The following is a 22,461-nucleotide window of genomic DNA, read 5'->3' on the forward strand; positions in this document are numbered from 1 at the left end:
TTTCCATAAAATCTGATGTCATGTTAAAATCCTAATTGTGGGATAAGTAAATATTTTGACTTTCTATGTAAAAAAAAAAAAGTGCTTTGTTTCACTATTTATAGGTTTTGACTTTATCTGTCATTCCCACCATCTTATGTCATCTTATGTATTATTCCCTCTTGTAGAAATGTATGTTTGGCATTTTGAAGTTTTTGCTTTATGTGTTTATTTTGATCAAAACCTCCAACGAACATTCAAGCAATGATCACAGCCCAGGCTATTACATCAGAGTCAAAATCACCTATCGGCTGCATTTGTTAAAAGAACAAATAAATCTACATACAGCAGCCCTGGTAGAATTTGTAGTTTCTGAGGCGCCCCTGAAGGCAGCACGGGGAGAGACGGAGGAGAGATAGAAGGAGAGAGAGAGAGGGTGAGAGAGGGAGGAGATGTGACTGACAGAGGGGGGAAGGGGAGGCTCAGTGAGCGACAGACTGCATGGAGCTGAGGAATAAAACCTGACGGGAGGCGCTCAGAGGCGGAGAGGGAAGAAAACTGGTGTTAAAACACAGAAGCGGTGCCGAGGCGAGAGAAAGAGGAGACAAAAGAGGGAGAAGGGAGAGAAGGGGAACCCGCACAAAGAGGCTGAGAGGAGCCTCAACAAGGTAGGGATGCTTTCTGCTCTGCACTCACTTCACACTGACATCTGGAGCTCCACTGACTGTCTTCATTTACTCAACTCCACACATCATGTGCTCTGTGCAAACCTCCATGAAACTCATATTTGTTTTATTTAATTGACCATGTGGCTGCCTGAGAGTGCTGCTTCTAAATGAGGGATCACCTGTGATTGATTGCCAGCTCCAGTATTAGATTAAACTGCCTGGGAGGAGTGCAGTGCATAAGCTAATTAAATGACTACAAACGCTGGCTCGGATGAATTAAATGTCAGTGTAAGTTGTGCACGGTGTGTTTGGTGACCTCAGTGAGAGGTGGTTGACATGACAGGCCCCTTAAGTTACGACTTGGTCACGCTTTGCTGCAGGGCACCACTGTTTCATGGTTTTATTGGCTTTCGGTGGAAGACTCGGTGAAGGTCAGAGTCGTGCACAGTTGTTTTGGTCAGCAAGCATCAAAAATATTCACCAGCTGTTCCGAGAATAAAGGGTGTCTCAGGTCTAGAAACTCATTATGATGATTTTACTGTCATGAGTTAGATGGAAATGAAGTGTTTTTAATGGAAGTAAAGCAGATAGTTTTCTTGTTTTGCTTTCATATTGTGCAGTTGATGATCCATGATCCCCAGGACATCTGGATGTACGATTCAGCTTGAAACAAAAACACAATACAACCACAAAGAAATGTAGAAAGGCCATAGAGAGAGATGCACAATAATTACAATGAGATGCAAAACAATCATAAAGAGATATGAAATAACCCCAGAGATGCAAAATGACCCCAAAGTGTGGCTAAAAGATCACAAAGAGATGTAGAAAGACAAAAAATGAACACAAAATTACCACAAAGACACACAAAATGGCCAGAGTGACTCAAAGCAGCATGAAAGAGACGCAAAACAGTCACAAATAGATTCGATACAACCATAAACGGGTGCAAAAACAATGAGGAAGAGATGCATAATGACAATGAGGAGGCGCAGAACAGTCACAAATAGAAGCAAAATGGCCACAAATAAATGCAAAATGACTACAGACGTTATCAAAACGACCACAAAATAATGACACAGGGATGCATGATGACAAACAAATAAACACAAGATGACCACAAAGACCCAAAACAATCTGAAAGACACACAAAACACTCACAAATAGACTGAAAATAACCATGTATAGAAAAGAATGGCAAAGAAATGCAAAATGATAATAGCAAACAGGTGCAAAACAGTCCGACATAGGCCCAAAGCAAGCAAAAAGAAATGCAAAATGGCCACAAAGTGCTGCAAAACAATGATAGACACTATCCAAACCACCACAAAATAATGATGAAGGGATGCACAATGACAAATACACACAAAATGACCACAAAAGCTGAAAACAATCTGAAATAGACTGAAAATAATCACAAATAGGTGCAAAAGAACAGCAAAGAGATGAAAAAATGATTAATAGCTGCAAAACAGTTATGACTAGAAGAGCAAGGAAAAGAAAAGCAAAATGACCACAGAGTCAAAATGGCCACAAATGCATGCAAAATGTTTACAACCAGGTGCAAAAGAGCCACAGACAGACTCAAAGCGACCGCAGTATTCGCAAGCTGACCACAAAAAGACTTAAAATAATGACAAATAGGTGCAGAAACGCCAAAAGAGGCACAAAATCACAAAGAAATGCAAAAACCTATAAAAGACAACAGAGACACAGAATGTGTCACGAAAAGATGCAACATGACCACAAAGATGTGCACAATGACCACAAAGAGGTGCAAAACTGCTGCTGCTCTGTGTTTGTGCCTGGAGGCCCGTTGTCCCATAATCCTGCCTCGTGTGTCCCCTTTCACACTCTGCTTCTCAGGGCTTTTACTCGCTCAGTGGGAGCTCAGCAGCAGCCACTGGTTCAAGTTTGGCTCCCGACCAGACAGTTTGGCACTTTGTCAACCGTCATGTCGAGGTCCTGCTCTGCCCCTAAAACCCTTTGGCCGTCGAACTGCCGAAAAGAGCCTCAAGAATAAGACACAGAGCAAATTCAGTCTCCCAAACAGTGGACGGGCTCATCCTGTCTCCTGCTGTGTCTCCGAGTGGGCGTTCCGAAGGTGTTTTTGAAGTGATGTTCTTCTTATAAGCCTCTTAAGTGCCGTCTGGCTCTTGACCTCCACTGCGCCGCGTTTCATTTTATTTCCAGCATTTTTATTCGAGCACAATTAAAATCGAAAGTAAATCTCGCTGCAGCTGCATGGTCGTGAAGATTAACTGGTAATGTTTGGGTGACAAACTCCTCTGTTGAAGAATTATTTACAACAATGACATCCCGGCTTCTGTTGAGACTTTTCGCGCTGTTTCATTTACAGTGGGATTAGAGCAGCAAAGATTTAACGATTGACAGAAAAGGAACTTCTGTTAACGAAGGTGGTGAAAAATGCGCAATATTCAGCTTCTGAAATGACAGAATTTGCTTCTTTTCATTAACCTCAGGCTATGTTTTTGTTGAGACAAATGAGGCATTTGAAGACATCACCGTGGAGGCTGTAGACTCATGCTGTAAATATATTTATTCTTTGCCATTTCATTGACTAAATGGACCTTACTGGGATGTAAAATACTTAAAAAAAAAAAAAGAATAGAAATCATTTAATTTTTGAAATGACAACTGGAGAGTTATTTAACAATAATAAAGTCCCACATTCTGTTGAGACCCTTCACACTGTTTCATTTACTGTGGGATTAGAGCAGCAAAGATTTATTGATTGACAGAAAAGGCACTCCTATTTAACCTGGTGTTGTTCTGCAGGTCAAATCTGACCTGTTTTAAAGTATGAAAATGTGGGGGAAAAAAATACATTTTCACAGTGAAACTTCTGATGTCCACATTTTCAACAATTTGGGGAAATTTTTGAACATTTTTTGGTTGGAAAAAAAAGAAATGTTAAAAATGTTTCTTAGGAACATTCACAAAAAAATCAACCAAAATCCAGCGAATTTGGATCTGGATTTTGATTTTTATGTGAATGTTCTTAAGAAAATATTAGAAGTTTTACTGATATATATGTAATCACTTTAGATATTTTTAGGATTTTTTTGGAAGATTTTTACTCATTTTCTGAAAGCATTTACAAGAATTTTCCTGCCAAATTTGGGGGATTTTTTTAAAATCAAACTTTGAAAGGGAAGCTTTTAAGGAATTATTGAATTATCTTCTTCCTGATGGTTTTGCAAATTGTTAGAAATTTGGGGAATTTTTTTTGCTGAAATGTTGGATTTTTTTTTCAGACAAGGAAACAATATTTTTTTGGAGCTCGTAAATAAGGACAACAGGAGGGTTAAGGAAAATTGTGAAAAAATGTGGAATATTCTTGGGTTCCAGCTTCTGAAATGACAGAATTTGCTGCTTGTATTTATTACCCTCAGGTTACATTTACAGAATCTCTGTGGAGGTTGTAGACTCTTGCTATACATTTATTCATTCTTTGCCATTTCATTGACTAAATGGACATTACTGGGATGTAAAATACTTGTACTTTCCCACTTTAAAAAGAGAATTGAAATCATTAAATTTTTGAAAAGACAACCGAAAAATTATTTAACAGCAATAAAATCCCGACTTCTGTAGAGACCCTACACACTATTTATTTTACTTTGGGATTAGAGCAGCAACAATTTAAGAATAGTGAAAAAAAAATGCTAAATATTCTTGAGTTCCTGCTTTTGAAATGAAACAATTTGCTGCTTTTCATGATGCTCATTTTAGGTCTAATTGAACCTGATGAGACATTTGACGATGCCACCTTGGAGGCTGTGCAGTCGTGCTTGATATTTATTCATACTTTGACATTTCCTAGACTAAATGATCCTATCTGGGACATGCACTTTCCCAGTTTATAAAGAGAGCAGAAATGATTCAATCTTTGAAACGACAATCCCATTGTCTTTTCTATTTTTTCTGTGAGACTATTTTTACTTTTGTAAAAAATGTACAGCAGGCATTTCCCCCCCTCCAAACAGATATAGGAATGACATCCTAACATGTCAGAGCAGCCATGTGGGTGGCATCCCAGGTCGTGGACACACACACACACACACACACACACACACACACACACACACACACACACACACACACACACACACACACACACACACACACACACACACACCGTGAGCGGTGGGCAGATGGCAGCAGCAGTGTGTTGGCGACCTCGGCCCCTCTCGCTGCCTCTCGGGGCTCCGTCCAACAGCAAGCGAGTCTGGCAAGCAGGTGGCGTCGACGCATGTTTGTGTGCGAGAGCAGAGAGGACAGAGACACGAGGTTAAGCTCCCCGAACACAGTGTCGGCATAATAGAATTCTGCTCTGCACCGACTGGAGTCTGTCAGCGTCTAATTTGCTGGAAGCATGAATCGCACAGGTTGAAGTAAGACGACTGACTGACTCCATTTCACCCAACAGCAAGGACCAGACCGATGTGGCTGGACAAAGCTATTAGCATGCTACACTCATGTTTTGGGAAAAAAAACTTGTTTGCTTTTTGGCTGGTTAGCTGAGCAGTAACACTGTGGAAAAGGAGCAGTCTGTTAGTTTCGGGGTTTCTATGCACTCTGGAAAAGTGTGGAATTTGATTTTAGTAGTCATCAGCTCTGGATAAGTTTTGAAAAAAGAAGAGATTAGAGCTTCCTGACTTTTGAGCCCATTCCTCTCTACCCTACTCTTATCTTATGCACTTTGTATTTATATATAATGCATTAGGAGATTATTGATTATTTTTCTTGCAAAATTTCTAATGACATAAAAAGGAATTCTGTTCTATTCCATCTGAAAGCACAGTTGTGCCTGCAAATCAGCCCTGCCCCAAGTGCCTCATACTTTCGCCAAATCCAGACATCTGCCACCAAATTAGTTTGAAAGAGATTGCAGTACGATCTCTGAATTGCGTGTGTACATTTGAGGGCTGAACAATTAACCGCAATTGAAAAATGCAATTAGTAAATTGCAAAGGATGCAGTTTGGGATGTGCACTAGTACTAGTGTGCTTGACCCAGGATTCCAACTGTCATGTCAGAGTTTTGGTTTTTTGTTTTGTTTTTTTTACAAATTTATGTGGCAGTCATGGTTTAGATGGACTCTCATGTGGCATTGCTTCACCATATGTGTTAAATGCGTTACACAGTGAATAATCGCCTTTTTTGTCGCAAATTGCACAGTTTTTAAATAATTAAGTGTTTTTTCCTGAATCGTTCAGCCATGATACATATAATATAAGAAGTAATAATCAAATATGAAGCTTGTCTAAACATTTATGAGATATGCAGTAATGCATTACAGAATACAGTTGTTGTTTTTCTGTGCAAGCAAGTCCTACCCTCATTCAATGTTAGCAGAGCGAATAAAAAAGGCTGCACATATGCCAAGATTTTAAAACTTTTGTCAACTTTTTTTAAGTTCCGATTTGACTAGAAATATCAAGATATGCTAATATTTGTTATTCATAGGCAGCAGTGGTGCTCTTTGGGCGTTTCTAATAAAATACTGTCCACTGAACTTGTCTAGGTCTGGTGTTAATTCATTTCTGTTAGCTACAGTGCCTGGAGCAGCAACCTTCTGGCAATTATTCGGCTACATAATAACATACATAGTAGAATATTTTGATGTTTTGTCTTTCTCAGATGCAGATGGCTTTCACTAGGTGGCTTGAATACATGTATTTAGAAAGATTTAATCCATCTGGGATGAACTGGGTAGTTTTTCTAGGAGAGTCCATCTGCGTTGAAAATAAAAGAATATTTTTTAAAATGCTGAAAAAAATCCCTTCGAAGCCTTTCTTTTATGGTCTGACACTGGCAAAGGCTTCCAAAATAGTTCTTTTTTTTCTTTTTTGCTTTGGATGACATTCAGATCTGGCTTTGCACTTATTATACAGAGCTCTGTGGTGCTGATTTGAATGGTCAAACAAAATGCTTCTGTTGCTTCATGTAGTGGCAACAATTGCAAACCACTGCTAATAGAGCACCTGTTTGTGATCAACATCATCCTTTCTGTAGTCGAAATATTTGCATATCACTGCCTTGTGTTTGTTTTTCCAACTGAACTCTCCTGTGCTTTACTAATTTTACTGAGCACTGTGGAGCCTACAAACTCTGTTTCTTGTAAATGTAATTTAAAGGAGCCTTTAATTTAGAGTAAATTCTATTCTAATTATATTCTCAATACTAGGTTCTGTTCTATTAGGCTTCTCCTTTAGATAAGTCATGGAAAATGAGAATTGTTCTAGTTTTCTTTCAGTTAACTTTCTTTACTTTACGTCTCATGTCCTGTGATGTGCGTTTGGACTTTGCGATGCTAATGCTCAATGATATTATGTGCAGCACTAATGCATAGTCTGAGTGTGCCATGCATGTTAACAGTTGGATTTTACAACTATCTTTTGACATAATGAACATGCAGCTATTTGGATGTCAAATATGGTCAGAGAAGTTTGGAAACATGTTGAATTTTAAAAGTGACAGTGTTTTGGAACCTTGTAGCCTGCATCAGTCAAGAAGTAACACAATCTGCCCACCAATAACTGATGTACACGTTACATTTTGTTCAACCCATCCAAAAAAAACAAGAAAAAACCCAACAATTTGCGGTTTTTGGACTATTTCTCAGCTGGAAGCAGTAATGTCCTCAAGTCTTCTGTGGTTGCTTGGCAACTGTCCTCAGCTGAGAAATAATCAACCTCCAGTAAAGAGTAAATTAACCTTTTTACACTGCTGTACAAATTAAACAATCAAAACATAACAAAAGTGCTGGTGGGTGGTTTTTCTTACCTTTGGGAGTCTGGTTAGTTAATGTTGGTCTCCGTCTCCAATATTTTATGATAAAATAAGTTCCCTGCCTGCTGACTGTAGCTGCATACATACTGTACAATAACTTAGCTCCCAAAATGTCAAAATATTAAGCTCAGTACTCACGATATCTGTTGACACATTTAAAATTCTATAAATAAATTGTAAGCTTGATTAAGTGCTCAAAAGATTTGAAGCATTTAGGGCAGTTTCTTCAACTACAATTTGATTGAAAGACATTACCTGTAGTAGGACTGACAATTTACTCATTCTAAAGGTAGAAAGAGGGTGTAAGAGTGTGAAACTGGCGGACTGTTTCCAAAAATTTGAATAAATTGGCTTTCCACATACCAATGGCATGTCTTCCATTTGACTATTTTGTCCAAACATTTAAAAGCCTCTCAAGTAATCAGTTTATAATAGAGAAAAAGGGATTCTAAGACTGGATAAGCTGGAAAAAGACTGTCAAAACACAGTCAGCCATCAATTAGTCAAGTATTTATTTGTAGACTTGTCCCTGCTATAATGCACTTCCCATCAATCCATCTTTTTAAAAGTAACTGTGCTTTTCAGGCTTGCTTCTGCTCCATCCTCTCTGCTATTGAGTTTTCCTTCTAATCTACCAGTCCTTTCTAATCTGCTTCATTGTATTCGTTGAAATCCTCCGTGATGCACAGAGCCGCGGGCACTGCCATCTTAGATCAAGGAGGCTTGATAATACCACCATATGGCCAGTGGGAACCTTAAGTATTTAGACGATAGACTCAGTGAGTGAGAGAGAGAGGAAAAAAAACAGAAAGATGCCGGCTTAAAGCTCTTGTCAGCCTCTTGTAATTAGAGAGCTGGATGGAGGGAAGAAGAAGTGGAGAGAAAGAAGATCAGGAACGTTGGCCAAGTGTGCAGAGAGGAGGACCGAATGAAAGCAAGGAAACCCAGAGCAGAGTTTTATCCCAGAACTGTTGGCTTTGTTGTTTGAACCGAGTTTTCTCAGCAGAGTTCAGGCGTGTGACGGCCAACTGGCAGCAAACACAAAGCAGACTTTCACTTTAAGACAAGAAAATGCTGTTTTATGGGTTTTCATTCCAGACAGTGAATGATAAATTACCTTCAATTTTAGGAATAATAGAAGCTAGAAGACCGTTCTGCCTACAAAGGCAAAAAGCCGTAATTACACAAGTAATGAAGTTCAGGAAAAAGAGTTTAAATCTTTCGGGTTGGCTGTCAAACTGTGTAACAGATAAGTTCTGTTGCCTTCATTTTATTCCTCCTTATGAAGGTTGTGTTACCTCCCAAAAGTATACATTATGTTTATCATTGACAAAATAAAAAGCATCTGAGTAATTGGTCTCCAGAAGACCACTGAAGGTCTGCTTTGGTATCAGACACTAAGACGTTAGCAACAGATCCTTTAAGTCCTGTAATTTACAATGTGAAACCTCAGTTGGACAGATGCTTGATGGAATTGAGAACTTGGAAATTTTGAACTCTTTGTCATGTTATTATGTTGCTGAAAGATGCAACTGCCAGCAGGGAATACCTTTGTCATGAAGGGGTGTATGTGGTCTACAACAGCGTTTACGTATGTGTAAGACCCACATGAATAAACGTCAGATCCTCATGAATATCAGGACCCAAGTATTTCCCAGCTGATCATAGTCTAGAGCATCCTACTGCTCCCACCAGCTTGCCTTCTTCCCATAGTGCATCCTGCTGCCATATCTTCCACAGGTAAACAATGCAGCTATCCACATTTGTAAAAGAAAACATGATTCATCAGACCTGGCCACCTTCTTCTATTCTACAATTGTACAATTTCATTTAGCAGATGCTTTTATCCAAAGTAATGTACATCTGAGAGTAGATACAACACAAGCAAGGATCTGGTCAGAAAATAAAACAAGTTAAAGTGTGAAAAGACCTTGGTGCCTACAGGTAGGGCGGGAGGTAATAGAATAGTTTTTTGTTTTTTTTTTCCTTTTTGCAGTCTGTCAAGTGCAAAGGTGTTCAGTGAGGAGCTGGGTCTTTAGTCTTTATTTAAAGACTGAGAAGGACTCTATTGCTCCATAGTCCAGTCATGACGCCCCTGTGCCCATTGTAGACACCTTTGGTGGGTGACAGGAGTCAGCATGTGTACTCTGATCACTTTCCACCATAACTAGTTTAAGATTTTCAGCACTTTTTCCTGTAGTAGCTCTTGTGTGGGATCAGATCACTCGAGCCAGCCATCACCCCCCATAAACACCAAGAACAATCCATAAGTCCTGCTGTTTTGGAGATGCTCTGGCCCAGTTGTGTAGCTGTCACAATTTGGCCAATGTCAGCTTCCGTCAGTGGCCCATTTTTCCTTTTTATCAATTAATTAACTTTAGGAACTGACTGCTCATTTGCTGCCTAAAAAAAAATCTTTTCCTTTTGACAGGTGAAACTGTAACAAGATAATCAATACTAGTCTATTCACTTCACTGCTGGTGGTTTAAATGTTGTAGTTCATTTTTTGTATACTTTATATTATACATGTTTTCATAATACATTTAAATATGTGACTTAAAGATCACTGAACCACATCAGATCACATTAACTCCACTGGAGTTAAAAGTCAGCATAAAAATTCAAGCTTATCCATTTTTTTTCAGTTTAAAAAATCTTAGTTAACGTTCAAATTTGCCTTTTTGTATAAAGATAGCAGCTCAAGATAAATAAATCTATCTTTAATGTGTGCTTACCTTTAGCTAAAGTTAACAGTGCGGCTATTATTGATAGCTTCATCTTGTACGCCAGCTCGCGGTTACTAAGTTATAGATAATTGTCAGTCTTAAGTTGTAATTAAATTATCCTAATGAAGAAGAATATATATAATGGGCTCATCCTTTTGAAGTATTGTGTTGTTTAAAATTGAATAAATTAATTTCCTTTAATGCTAGTAATGCTTTTATTTATTTATTTGATAGGGACAATGCACATTAATGAACGTCTATTTAGACAGCAGCATCAATGCTAATTTTCATCCGCAGTGGTGGTTATTGCGTATTCTGTACAGAAACAAATCTGTTTGTTCAACAGACTATCCCTCTAATAGACTAATAAATAAATGAACAAACATGCATGAGTATGACGCGTTTAGTTGACTGAAAGTCTGTGAATCAGCAAAATGTGGCAAAATGTGTGTGTTTGTCACCTAAAAATGTGCGGTTTTTACAAGTGCTTTTTCTCAGTGCTTCACTGTGTGAGTGAATGAAGGGGCAGATGTGCTGATGGTGGTGCAGCGTTAGACTGACTCAATCTGGGAGTATGATTACTGGTGCCTGGTGAGAGGTCAGAGGTCATGTCACGCTCTGACAGTGATTCCACAGAGACGATGTGTAATCACACTGGTGGCACTAGTCTGTCAGTGTGCCTGGATTTTCACAGAGGGGCACTTTAAATAAAAATAGTTCTGTTGTTGGGATTCATTTGATTTCTTGCTGAGGATTAGTGAAGATCAATATCGCTCTCCAGCAGGAGTTAGCGGAGCATAAAGACTGAAAACAAGGGGAAAGAGCAAGCCTCAATCCAAAGATAGCAAAGGAGCTGCTAAATGGCTGCTAAATTTCACTAATTAACACATTATATTTGTTTTCAGAGTTTACACAAAATCTGAAGTGAAGTTTTGTGTTGAATAAATAATAATAATAAGGTGCAAGTGAATGGATTTTATTTCAAGTAAAGCCAGGCTAGCTGTATACCCATCTCCAGTCTTTATGGTACCCTTGTAAACTGTATATAAAAGATGGATAAAACATTTAGGTTTGAAAAAAGAAACCAATGCAAAAGTGCCTGAAACCTGCAGTCTGTCTAATGGTCAGTAGGGGTCCACTCCTCCAGTTACAAAAAGAAATAAAACTGCATAGAAATCAATGAGAAAATCGCCTTACTTTTCACTTGATTTGCTACCTCAGAAAATATATTTTTCATATAGTTTATGGTCTCAGTCACTAGTTTTCAGTTTCTGTCAATACAGCATGATGTTTATTTAGTGAATTATGGTCCCATTTAGAGTAAAATGGAAAATAAAACAGGTACCACTTCAGGGTGTGGTTGCTACCATGTAGACATGCTAAGTATCCTCAGGTTTTCAGTCAGATCTAACAAGACAATGATGGTCAAATTACAAACTCGAGGCTTTAAAGCAGTAGTTCACAAACCAAAGAGTGACATCACACTAGCTACATCCACGTCTTATATCTGGTAATGTCTGGGTAACCTAAGCAAACTGGAAACTAAAACTGAGATGGGAGTATCAATTCTCATCAAAGTGATAAAATGCTATGATGTGGAATGCATAAACAAGAAATGAAGACATGCTACATGATTGATTCTGTTATAATGATGCCACCAGTGTCCCTGCGCTGCTGATGGGCAGCTGCAAAATGGAAAACAATCAATTATAATGTGCATCAGCTGTTTTCAGAGCAGCTTAAAAAGCCTCTTTTTCATTATCATCCAGTGGTCCAAGGCCCAATTAAATGCATCATGCCTTAAACATTATAAACCTGGACCTGGACCAACCTGGACTTTATAAACACTTGTCACCAGCTAAGTGAAGGTTTGTTTGTGCTGTGGCTGTTTATGCTAATTGGCACTTTGGCACAGGGCCGTCGTGACTTCAATCAATATTTTTCCAATAAAGAAGTTTCTTTGGCAGCTGGCATGTTTTCACCAACCCACCAGAGGGAATTGTGACAGTGAACTGACAGAACATGGCAAATTATTAGTGCGAGACTATTGTAAATTTGTCAGATTACATGAAATGAAATGACAGAAAACCAAAAATTGATGATTGTTAAAAAGAGTTAAAATTCTTCTGTGTTGCGCTCAAAAACAAACCCTCAGGGCTGTAAGTGATTTCTGTAAATAAAATCAGTGATAACAAGCCAGATCCACGGGCCTGATGGATCTGCATTCTTCTGTCTTAACAGTAATCAAATTTGACGAGAGCTTGACAGCTTGCTGCACAGCCAACACGCTGATCTGGTGCTTCTGGCTTTTGTTTGTGGACGTCAGGAGTGTGTTTGTGGATGTCTAACAAAGAGCCAGATTGATTTGCCAGCCTTGGAAATCGCCAGAAAAAACACTGCAGGATTGCTTCGTAACCTCCAAATGTTGCTTCCAAAGCACAAACGCAGCTTTAATGTCTGCTTTAATGCCAACATATCTGCTTTCTGATGGTGTTTCTGATGTGATGTCCAGTCAAGTGTACGTTTTCTGTCTCCAACTTCTTCTTATTAGATTTTTTTGTGTGCGTTTCGTCTTTTCCGGGAGAGAGGTTTGTGTCGTGCCTGGCTGTTCAGATAACTGGCATTAAACTCACTATCAAGTGGCTACAATGGATTCTTGTGCAAAAAGTACTCGTTATGATTAAAAATAATTGCTTTTGGAACATTGGTGGATATTTTCTTTCTACAAAACGGGGGGGAAAGCAACGCTAAAGCAGAAAATGGTCCCCAAAATGCAAACCACAGCTAGTAAATTGTTGTTACTGCTGTTTTGTTTTAACAACAACGTTCAGGTTCGGTCCTGTGTATCGAAATAGAGATGCTGTTTTGCTTGTAGGTTGGCAGGTAGATGTGACGGGAACAAGCTGACAGTGTGACACTGCTGCCGCTGCATGGCCTCTTAGTTCTGTGGATGAGATGTGTGTAGGAAGACGACTGATCATACAGACTGTGTGCTCACCTGGCGTCTCAAGCGACCCTCCCACAGATGTGTGTTAGAGCTTCAAAATAGTGTTTCGGCCTCCTACGTACACAGGCAGCAGTTTCGCCAGCAATTATAAGGTTAGAGCAAGTATGTAGCAGGTGGGCTGCAGGAATGTAGCACTGCTGCAGGGACGGTTAATTAAAAACTTGAACATTTTCCCACAGCTGCTTACAGCTGTGGAGGAATGTGCATGTAGTTCAGGATTAGGATAGTTTGATGTTTTTTGGTTTTTAAGGCTGGATTCACCATGATCATTTTGAAATAAAATAATGGATACAACACTGCCAAGTATAGCCTTACCATTATATATTTTTTGGCTTATATTACAGGCTGATATTAGCCTGTCACAGACATATTGGTACATACTGTCAAATAGGTGCCAATATGAAAGTTTTCTAAAAATCTATATTGGCTCCAAAAATTCAGTATCTATCAGATTCAAGTCTAGTGTCAAGTCTCTAAAGTAGGTTTATGTCTACGCTGTGTGAGTGAAACACTTGAAACACATACTGCCCCGGCTACAAGGATACAAAAGTCATTGAACATTTAACTACTACATGTTTCCTGCTGTGTGTCAGAGTTGAGTAAGGGTTGCTGTTTAGATAGAGGTAAAGTTCTCTGTGTGTTTAAGGAGTTAAGGCTGCAAGTGATAAAGCTACTAATAACATCCAAAGAAGAAAAACTGTCACAGATAATTGAATTGAGAAATCAACAGTTGGAGGTATCGTCAGGAAACTAGAAAATGGCAAACAACCTAATAGACCAGGAAGAGGTGAGGTGAAGAGAACACCCTTTTATCACTATCAGTTTGTGACGTCTATGACATGTTCAGCTCTTGTCAACAATGAGGGAGACCCATGATCACAACCTCAAAAGACTAAAGATGCACAAGATGGAAGCCTCAAAAACAGAGAGACCACAAAAAGTTATGGAAAGAAAAGGTTCTGTGGACTGATAAATCTACAATCAAACTGCAATGGGGGAAATCTTGATACTATATAAGCTTTATTCCACTCGCTGAAGACCCGATGAAAAACGGAATGATGTACAAGAGGTGTGAGCTGAGGGCTGCTGCAGTAAAATCTTGGGAGAGCATCACTGGGGAAAACACAAAGCATCTGCTAATGTCTGTAAAAGGATTTCCCACAGACCTGGAGTGTATTTGTCCAATTATCTGTGAACCCCTTTGGACACTATGTGTTAAAAGGCCTGTGACACCTACACAGTTCTGTGTGTATTGATGCAGACCTACTGAAATATAAACTCTTATTTTAAAATGAGTGCGCTGATGCACATAATAATACAACTGTCCAAATGCCACAGTCTGGACATAGTTGTGTACTATTACCTTATGTTGTAAATGTTATAACAGCCACCAAATTAGTAGTCACTTGGAGAAAAGATCGCTTTATATAGTTATGATAAGCTACTACTTACGTTTTTCATTTGTTTCAATACTTGCCTGCAGTTTGGGTGAAAAGTCCTGATTTTTAGTTATGTTCCTGTTGGTCACTGCTAAATGATTTCATGGTTGCAGTGAGGAGGGCAGAATTCTTAGGGGAAAAATTAAAAAAAAATAGAATATTCAGTCTAGATTTGTTTCATTTTTCCGGACGAAGCAGGCTGTCACAGAAGAGTGGAGTAGTACGATTCTTTCTTTAGTGTTTACAGGTTTCACAACAGGCAGGTTTTGGAGTTCCGAGGGTTAATGTCAGCTGTTAACTTGCTTTAAATGAATCAAAAAATATGTGAAAAATTCTCACCAGCATCTTCGACAGACAGTTGAGCCCGAAAAATATTTGGCTTACAATGACTGAAGGAGTATTTCCGTATACGAATAATTATGCTACTATACAGTCTATTTAACCCTAATCTGGATTATCAGGAAACAGCCCAATTGAATTTGCAGTTGTTTATTTTTTTGTGTTTTTTTTTTTATTTTTTGAGTTAAGCTTTAACCCACATAACTTTACTTGTAATTAATGAGCAGAGTGGTTAAAAAAATCAGTTGTTTGTATATGAAATGGGGAAACAATGAGCCCAGCATGAGCAGCAACCAACGGCGGCACAAGACTGATTATTACAGACATGAACAAAAGACCAGATTGAAACACGATGGGAATAAAAACCTTATACTGCATGCTTCATAACTTACATTAACAAGCTCCTGGAATGAATAATGTGCCACAGCTCCATTTAATTAAACTAAGCATCACAGTCATTGATACTATTGTGTTACCATGGAGATGGGGCAGAAGATCTTATTGGACTAAAGTGGCCGGTATTATCTGACTTCACTTTCCTAGAGTTTGGCAGTCGCACAATTTGAAATGAAATTAAAGCTTTATGCCTCAGTAATGAGAGTGGCGATTAATTATAATGAAACTTCAGCAAAGTAATGGCTCCATTCATCACTGTCAGAGCACGGCTGATGGAGCGGCCCTTCAGAAATGTATTTACATTGGGACGTTGTTTCTTAATGAGAAATGATTTGAGCTCACCGTGTGTCACTGTTGGTGACAACTGAGGTCAAATATGAGTTTCCTCAAATCCTGTTTCTTGCATCCACCGACAGGAAGCTTGTTTATCTTCTTTCTAGTTTATCTCTCTGTTTATTTGTCCACAGTTTAATCCTCCACTGTGAATACAAAAAGACACATTATGATAACAAACTAAAATTTTCTGAGGAATATTAGATTAATCCTAATAGAGCAGCCGCGTGCACATCCATTAAACTTCAGCTGCTAGATAAAACAGAATCCATTAAGTTGTGCTGCATATTGCATTAATCCCTTTTTAATGCTGTTCTAAGCCTCTTCCCTAATGTGGTGTCACATTGTTTAATTTGTTTTCATTCTCAGTTGCGTCGCTGGTTTTCCGTCTCGGCCGAACGTGAGGAACAGAAGAAAACGGAGGAGAGAATCTTAGGAGAGTTGCTCGACTTTGCTTCCTCTCCCTCCCTGCTGTTTCCCCTCTGCCTCCTCTGAATGATTGAAGCCATGCCCATCGTGTCTGCAAGCACAGGTACGACCAAACATATGCTCAAGCTCCTTTTTCATGTTGTTTGATGCCTCATATGAGCCCTATTAATATTGCATGCACTATAATATGGCATTGTATTATTAACTGATTGCCGGAGCACAGACATCTCGTTGTCAACACCATCACTATCAATTAAATAGATGCCGAGAGCATCTTTCTCTGGCGTTAACACATCTGTATTACCGTCTTTGACTTTTCTGTGCATCCTGAGCTCCTGAGCAGCCTCGTTTGAAGTTGCTACTCTGAATAAATGTACCCAAACGTCAACCTGGCTCATAAGAAATGATAGATGAATGGTTAGTTTCTCTGAAATCTGGGGGTGGAAGCGGCTTGTTACATATTGATGATGATTCATGTCTGATTTTTCTTTTTTCTTTTTCCATGATAGAAATGGGCATCTGAATGGGGGATTAATTCATAGCTCCTGTTTTTTTGTTTATGACCCACAGGTCTGCATGAGACTCTGGCCCTGCTCACCTCTCAGCTTCACCCCGATGCCAACCACAAAGAGGACCTGGTCTTCCTCAAAGATGTCTTCAGTGAGAAAAGCATCAGTTACCTCATGAAGGTACAGAAAATATTGCATGTCTGAATAGACGTGGCTGCTATAATTCTGATTTCTGTGTCTTCTGTTGCCTACAGATCTGTCCATTTAGTCACATTCTGTACCTTAATCCATTCAGAACAAAATAATAAACAACAAAGCTAAATAAAATCCATCAACCCGGTTAGTGCAATTAAAAACCGTGTAATCGTTTTTGCTATAATTGTTTAGGTAGTAATGAACAAGGCTGTGCTGTTTCACTAAGCAAACTGTATATGTCGGTTGCCATGGAAAATCATTTAGTTGGTGCAGAAAAAGCATAATTACATTCTTATTGGTCCTAATTTGCTGTCATGCCACTTCATACTGCTGGTACTGCAGCTAATTGAACACAGATTGTAAAATTGTTCAGTCTGTTAGTATTTATCACAAAGAAATTTCAATCAATAGCATTATTTTCACTTTAATGTGGCCAAAAGCTAAAGTTATTTCCATGAATCCTTGATAGATGCGCTTGTAGTGTATCTTATTTAGATGTAAGAAGAGCTCTAACATCACGTTGGAATTAGCAGCTGCCTTGAGAGAGCACATAAATATATTCACTTACATGATTAACAGTTTTCTACCAGCATTCCCCTCTTGTATCATTTGCATCAGCTGCACCTTTAACTGTAATTTAAAAAAAACAAAAAGCGTCTTCATGGTTTTCCGTTACGACATTCTCTCCATTATGATCACCTGTTCCTCTTCACTGAAGTAGGCAGCATGCCATCTGTCATTTTTCTGCAGAACAAAAGTCAAATGACGCTTCAAACGCCCCCTTTCATTAGAGCACACACAGAGCTGAATGACCTGAAAACCTGGTTGGCAAAGAAAATTGATAAACCCAGTTGTAATATCTGTTATCTTTCGAGTTTTGTTGTGCCAGCTTCCACAAAGAAAGACTGACTGCATCAAACTTGCTTCGTAGTACACGTCTGTGGTGCACTGTTGGACAAACACTCATTGTATATAAGTTTAGAATGGCTATAATGAATAATATAATAAATAATATCTTAAAACAAGTCAAATAAATTAAAGTTAAAATAGCTCCGGACTCACTAAATAACTCTTCAAAACATAATATATGTTGGGTTTTTGAAAATAGTTATTCTTAAGGAATCAAGTTCTGGCAAAAGGGCATTTGTAATAAGATGAAGACTACTCTGGTGGAAAAGCAAGTTGTTGTTTTTTTACGTTGTTGACATGTCCGTGTAGCGTTTTTCTTTTATATGCTGGAAGACAAAACATAATCGAAGCATTTCCATCTTAAAACTGGAGTGCAACAATGACAGTTTCAAAAGTATAGATCCAGACTTTCAGCAATTCATATGTAAGAAGCCTAAGGAATTAATCTTTTCTTCTGGCAGGGAGGAAATTTCCATATCATTGTTCTTCAGTTTACAGCTTGTATGGCTAAATTACTCCAACATTGCGACTTGTCACTGTGTAGCATCGAGTTCTTTTGCTGTTTTTAACTGAGTTGTAAGTGAGCCTGTGTAGACTGGCATTGTTTTCACAGAAAAACTTCTCATTATGTAACTTTGATACAGAGAGCTACATTTTAGGGGTTTAAGCAATGACTACAGAGACACTTTAATATAAACATAAAAGGTATATCGGGGGAGAAATTCCACCTTTTTTGATGTCGCCAAATTTACTTAACTTGCTTGGTATCACTAGACATCTGATAAGATATGATGAGCTTTTCCTAATCACACAGTGGGAAAATTTGTATTGTTGCCACAAAAGGGATAGTGCACACATTTAAGGAATATCAGTACAAAAGTAAAAGATGAACCAAAATCTACTTTTTTAAAAAACAAATACCAGTATTTCACATATCAGAGACATTCTTTCATGAACAGAAATACTGAGAGACGGATTGATATTGCACATATTTTCATCTATATTGTACAGATTTGTCTGTAAGTAGAAAAATAACAACATAGCAAATACAAAAAATCAGTGTGTACAGGGTTTTTAAATGTACAAATTCAACATAATTAAAAGAAGTGTGACAGTTTTTCAGTGTACTGGGAGCAATGCTGGTTGTAAATATCTGTTTATTAGTGTTTCATGTCAAGATGTCACGCTTTTCTGTGCATGCAAACATAACTAACTTTGTTTTACCTCCCAGATCCATGAGAAACTGAAGCAGTATGAGAAACAGAGCCCCACTCCAGTCCTGCACAGCGCCTCCTGTCTGGCAGAGGACGTAGGTGCAATCAAATTTTAATTTCATGTAAAGAGTAAACATTCGTTTTAATCCAAAGAAAGCCATTTTGCAAAGTAAATATATTACCTGAGGGGGATAATTTTCTGATTTCACTCATCAGCTGGCAGAAGAGCTTCAGAATGGACCTCTGGAGGACGACGAGCGAGAGCTGCTTCTGCTGCTGAGCACTCCTCACCTCAAGGTATAAACACACTGAGTGACCTTCATCACACAGAAACTAGCTGATAAATGCAGGACGGTGTCTGTTTCCTGTCGGACCCAGACACTCTCTCATTCCTTCTGAGATTTGATCTCGTTAGCGACGCTGCCTCTCAGTGTTTTCACTCTGAGCTGCTCTGATTTTTCGTGCGAGTTGATCATCTATTACATAACACCGGCGTCGCAGCTGTCTGTGCCCCTTCTCCATCCCCTAGACACAGACAAGACTGCCTAATTACCCCGATCAAGTGATTATGTTCAGGTTATTGGCTTTCTGGGGAGCTCTCAGGGAAGAGATGACGGCTGTGAAAGCGGAACGCTCATTTGCAGAAGCAGCCACTGAAGGAGATGTCATGCCTCCTTTTGTCTTTATTTCTGTTCTCCCTCAATTGTCTTTCCTCTAGATCTCTGTCTTCTACACTCCACTTTCCATGGCTTTTCTTTTGTGTGTTTTTTTTTGCGTTTTCTTGCTTTCTTTATGTCTGTTGTTATTGTTGAGGCCTTTAATTCTGACTCATCTGTGTATTTGTCTATATCTGTTTGTACATGCATACAGGCAGTGTTGTCAGCTCACGACACAGTTGCCCAAAAGAAATTTGACCCGGTGTTGCCACCTCTGCCAGATGATCTGGACGACGACCTGGAGGAGGAGTCGGTGAAGATCGTCCGCCTGGTGAAGAACAAGGAGCCGCTGGTGAGAGTCCATCCAGACGCGAGGGCGTATGACAGAATAAGAACGCTTCTTTCCCTCGACTATTCTCATGCCCTCAAGTGAGGCTTTAAAAGTCCATTTATTTTAATGGAGCTTTGGGGTTTTGGAGCACTGCGAGATGTGATTGCAGGTCTAAAAAAATCTAAGAGAAAAAGTAGTTTCACAGCAACAAGCATGCATTAACTATGAACCCCTACATTTGTCAGCAGATTTGAAAGCCATATCATCTTTAACAAAATCACCAAAACAACGTCATTTGTCAGAGCTGACAGTTCATCAAAATCACTTTAATCTACATTTCACATGTTAAGATTCTCAAAAAAAGAAACCGTTTGCTCAATGGTGAATCAGTTGTGAACAAAATGTATTCAGCTGAAGTGGGCTGAACTATTGCTGAGCAGATATCAGACACATGTGAAAAAAGAAAGTAAAATGTGTCGAGTTGCCATTTTTTTGCTCAGAGTGAGTAAAAATGTGAAAGGAGCGAAAAATGCCCAGAGATTGCTCAGGGTTCAGATGGTAAAAAAGTGATTTATATGCAGATTAAATGAGGTTAGCTGAGCTTCAAAATTTTAATGCAAGCAATTTATTATTAAGTTTCTCTTTCTGTCACAGCCCAACTCACAAAATGTGTTCAATTCACAGGCAAGTTAACCATTTCCCTGTTTCTAGTCTTTATGCTATGCTAAGCTAACTGTCTCCTGGTTGTAGCTTCATATTGAGTGTACAAGACGTAGGAATAGTTTTCTTCTTCCCATCTAACTCTTAGTGGGAGACAAATTGATTTGATTATGGTTTATTTAAGCGTTGTACACTGAAAAATGTGTAAACTGAAACTGACAGATTTGTAACCTTGTGTAAGAAAATTGGCAAAAACTAAAGTGGGTTGCAAAATCTTTCTCCAGTTTCTTCTACAGTCAGAAGATTATTAGTATATAAAGAGCAGCATGAATGTGGATGCTTCAGAAATACTGAGCAAAAGCAGAAATTTAGCGGTGATCTTCATTTTCAGATATCAGAATCTGCAGTCAGGCGGCGTTGCAGTTAACTTATCGACCTTTTCCACCAAAGAACCACTGAGCTGCACACAGAGAGCAGCTTTCACCAGTCTGCTGGTCAGAGGATTGTCTGAGCTCAGTGGGCTGAAGATTAGATATCTGTTCTGATTTATTGTCGCATCTTCTTTTCACCAACAGGGAGCGACTATTCGAAGAGACGAGGCCACAGGAGCTGTGATTGTAGCCAGAATCATGAGGGGAGGGGCCGCTGACCGCAGTGGTGAGATAATGTTCATGCGTCGTATATGATTATTTATATTTCAGTTGTGTTATTTTTTATTATCTTTAAGATGTCAATATATAAGGGCACATCTGCAGCAAAGGCACACGAGAAAATAATCTGATTATGGGTGCAAAGTGAAGTAATCTGTGTTCCTCTCAGATGTTAACTTTCTTGTCACTACTGATACACTGACGGAGAAGTGAGGAGATTACGTTGTGTAACCCCTTGAACTGTCAACAAAGCTCAAATCCTTGAGATTAGCACCACGAGATTGCATATATTGAGATTGCAAACAAGGGTTGGTCCCAGCTGTTGCCATGGAGACGTTATTGACAACATGCCAAGAGAAAATTGTCTTTTTTTGGTCACATCTGAGCCTCATGCTCTAAAAATGCTACTACACATACTGGGAATTAGTTTTGCTCAATCAATTTCCCTTTGCTTGTTGACATGTTTTTGTGTGTGTGCATGTGTTTCCAGGTCTGGTGCATGTAGGGGATGAGCTTCGGGAGGTTAATGGAAACCTGATAACCCACAAAAGGCCAGATGAAATTAGTCAGATTCTGGTGAGGAAAAACGGGTTTTCCATGTAGGATCATCTCATTTTTGGTTGTCTGTGATGATTCAGTGACTGCCAGAGATGATGAATGATACTGTGTTGTTTTTGGTCAGTCTCAGTCACAAGGCTCCATCACGCTGAAAATCATCCCAGCTGTTGCAGAAGAAGACAAACTGAAAGAAAGCAGGGTGAGGACTCTCTTTTTCTGCCTCTTCTCCTGAAAGACTCGACATTGAGTTTCTCCACCCCCGAAAAGTGAGAATTCCGTGTAATTTATAGTAAGAGTTGCAGAAGAGTTTACCCCTTTCTTCGCTGCCTTTTAATCTACTGAAGCTCGAGGAGTTTTCACATTTTTACTCATAGTGGCCTGTTTTCACAGCAGCAAAGAAATTATTTTTCTACAATACTTAATTGTGACTATTTCTTGTGCAGTAGTGTATGCTGTGCACTGCTATCCAACAAGAAAAAAATGACTCCTTGCGTGCAATCTTTTATTCTTGTGCAATATTTTTCATTCAAACTTGTGCAACAAGCATGTCTATTTCTAGTGCAATAATCAATGTTCATACAGATCTAACTGCAACATTTATTATTCATTGAACTTATTTTAGTGTTTTTCAGTTGGTACTTGCT

The 22,461-nt window shown here is 38.9% G+C and overlaps 1 protein-coding gene across 5 annotated transcripts in view; it reads left to right on the forward strand.

Moving 5' to 3' along the window:
- The first annotated feature begins 381 nt into the window (after positions 1 to 381).
- The window catches only part of LOC110971258 (MAGUK p55 subfamily member 3-like), a 54,601-nt gene continuing 32,521 nt past the window's right edge, over positions 382 to 22,461 (forward strand). For 3 of the 5 annotated variants that reach the window (XR_007937813.1, XM_051939062.1, XM_051939063.1), the window contains exons 1-9: positions 383 to 647; positions 16,076 to 16,238; positions 16,706 to 16,824; positions 18,980 to 19,057; positions 19,179 to 19,259; positions 19,833 to 19,970; positions 21,185 to 21,266; positions 21,750 to 21,835; positions 21,942 to 22,016. Coding sequence is in view for 4 of the 5 variants with exons in the window: in XM_051939062.1 (XP_051795022.1) it covers positions 16,202 to 16,238; positions 16,706 to 16,824; positions 18,980 to 19,057; positions 19,179 to 19,259; positions 19,833 to 19,970; positions 21,185 to 21,266; positions 21,750 to 21,835; positions 21,942 to 22,016 (696 nt within the window). In the remaining variant the exon portion in view is untranslated. Of the gene's footprint in view, positions 648 to 16,075; positions 16,239 to 16,705; positions 16,825 to 18,979; positions 19,058 to 19,178; positions 19,260 to 19,832; positions 19,971 to 21,184; positions 21,267 to 21,749; positions 21,836 to 21,941; positions 22,017 to 22,461 lie in introns of all 5 variants that reach the window. The other 2 variants (XM_051939065.1, XM_051939064.1) reach the window with 2 other exon arrangements.

Source organism: Acanthochromis polyacanthus, chromosome 19, assembly GCF_021347895.1.
Source record: "Acanthochromis polyacanthus isolate Apoly-LR-REF ecotype Palm Island chromosome 19, KAUST_Apoly_ChrSc, whole genome shotgun sequence".
Classification (NCBI taxonomy): domain Eukaryota; kingdom Metazoa; phylum Chordata; class Actinopteri; family Pomacentridae; genus Acanthochromis; species Acanthochromis polyacanthus.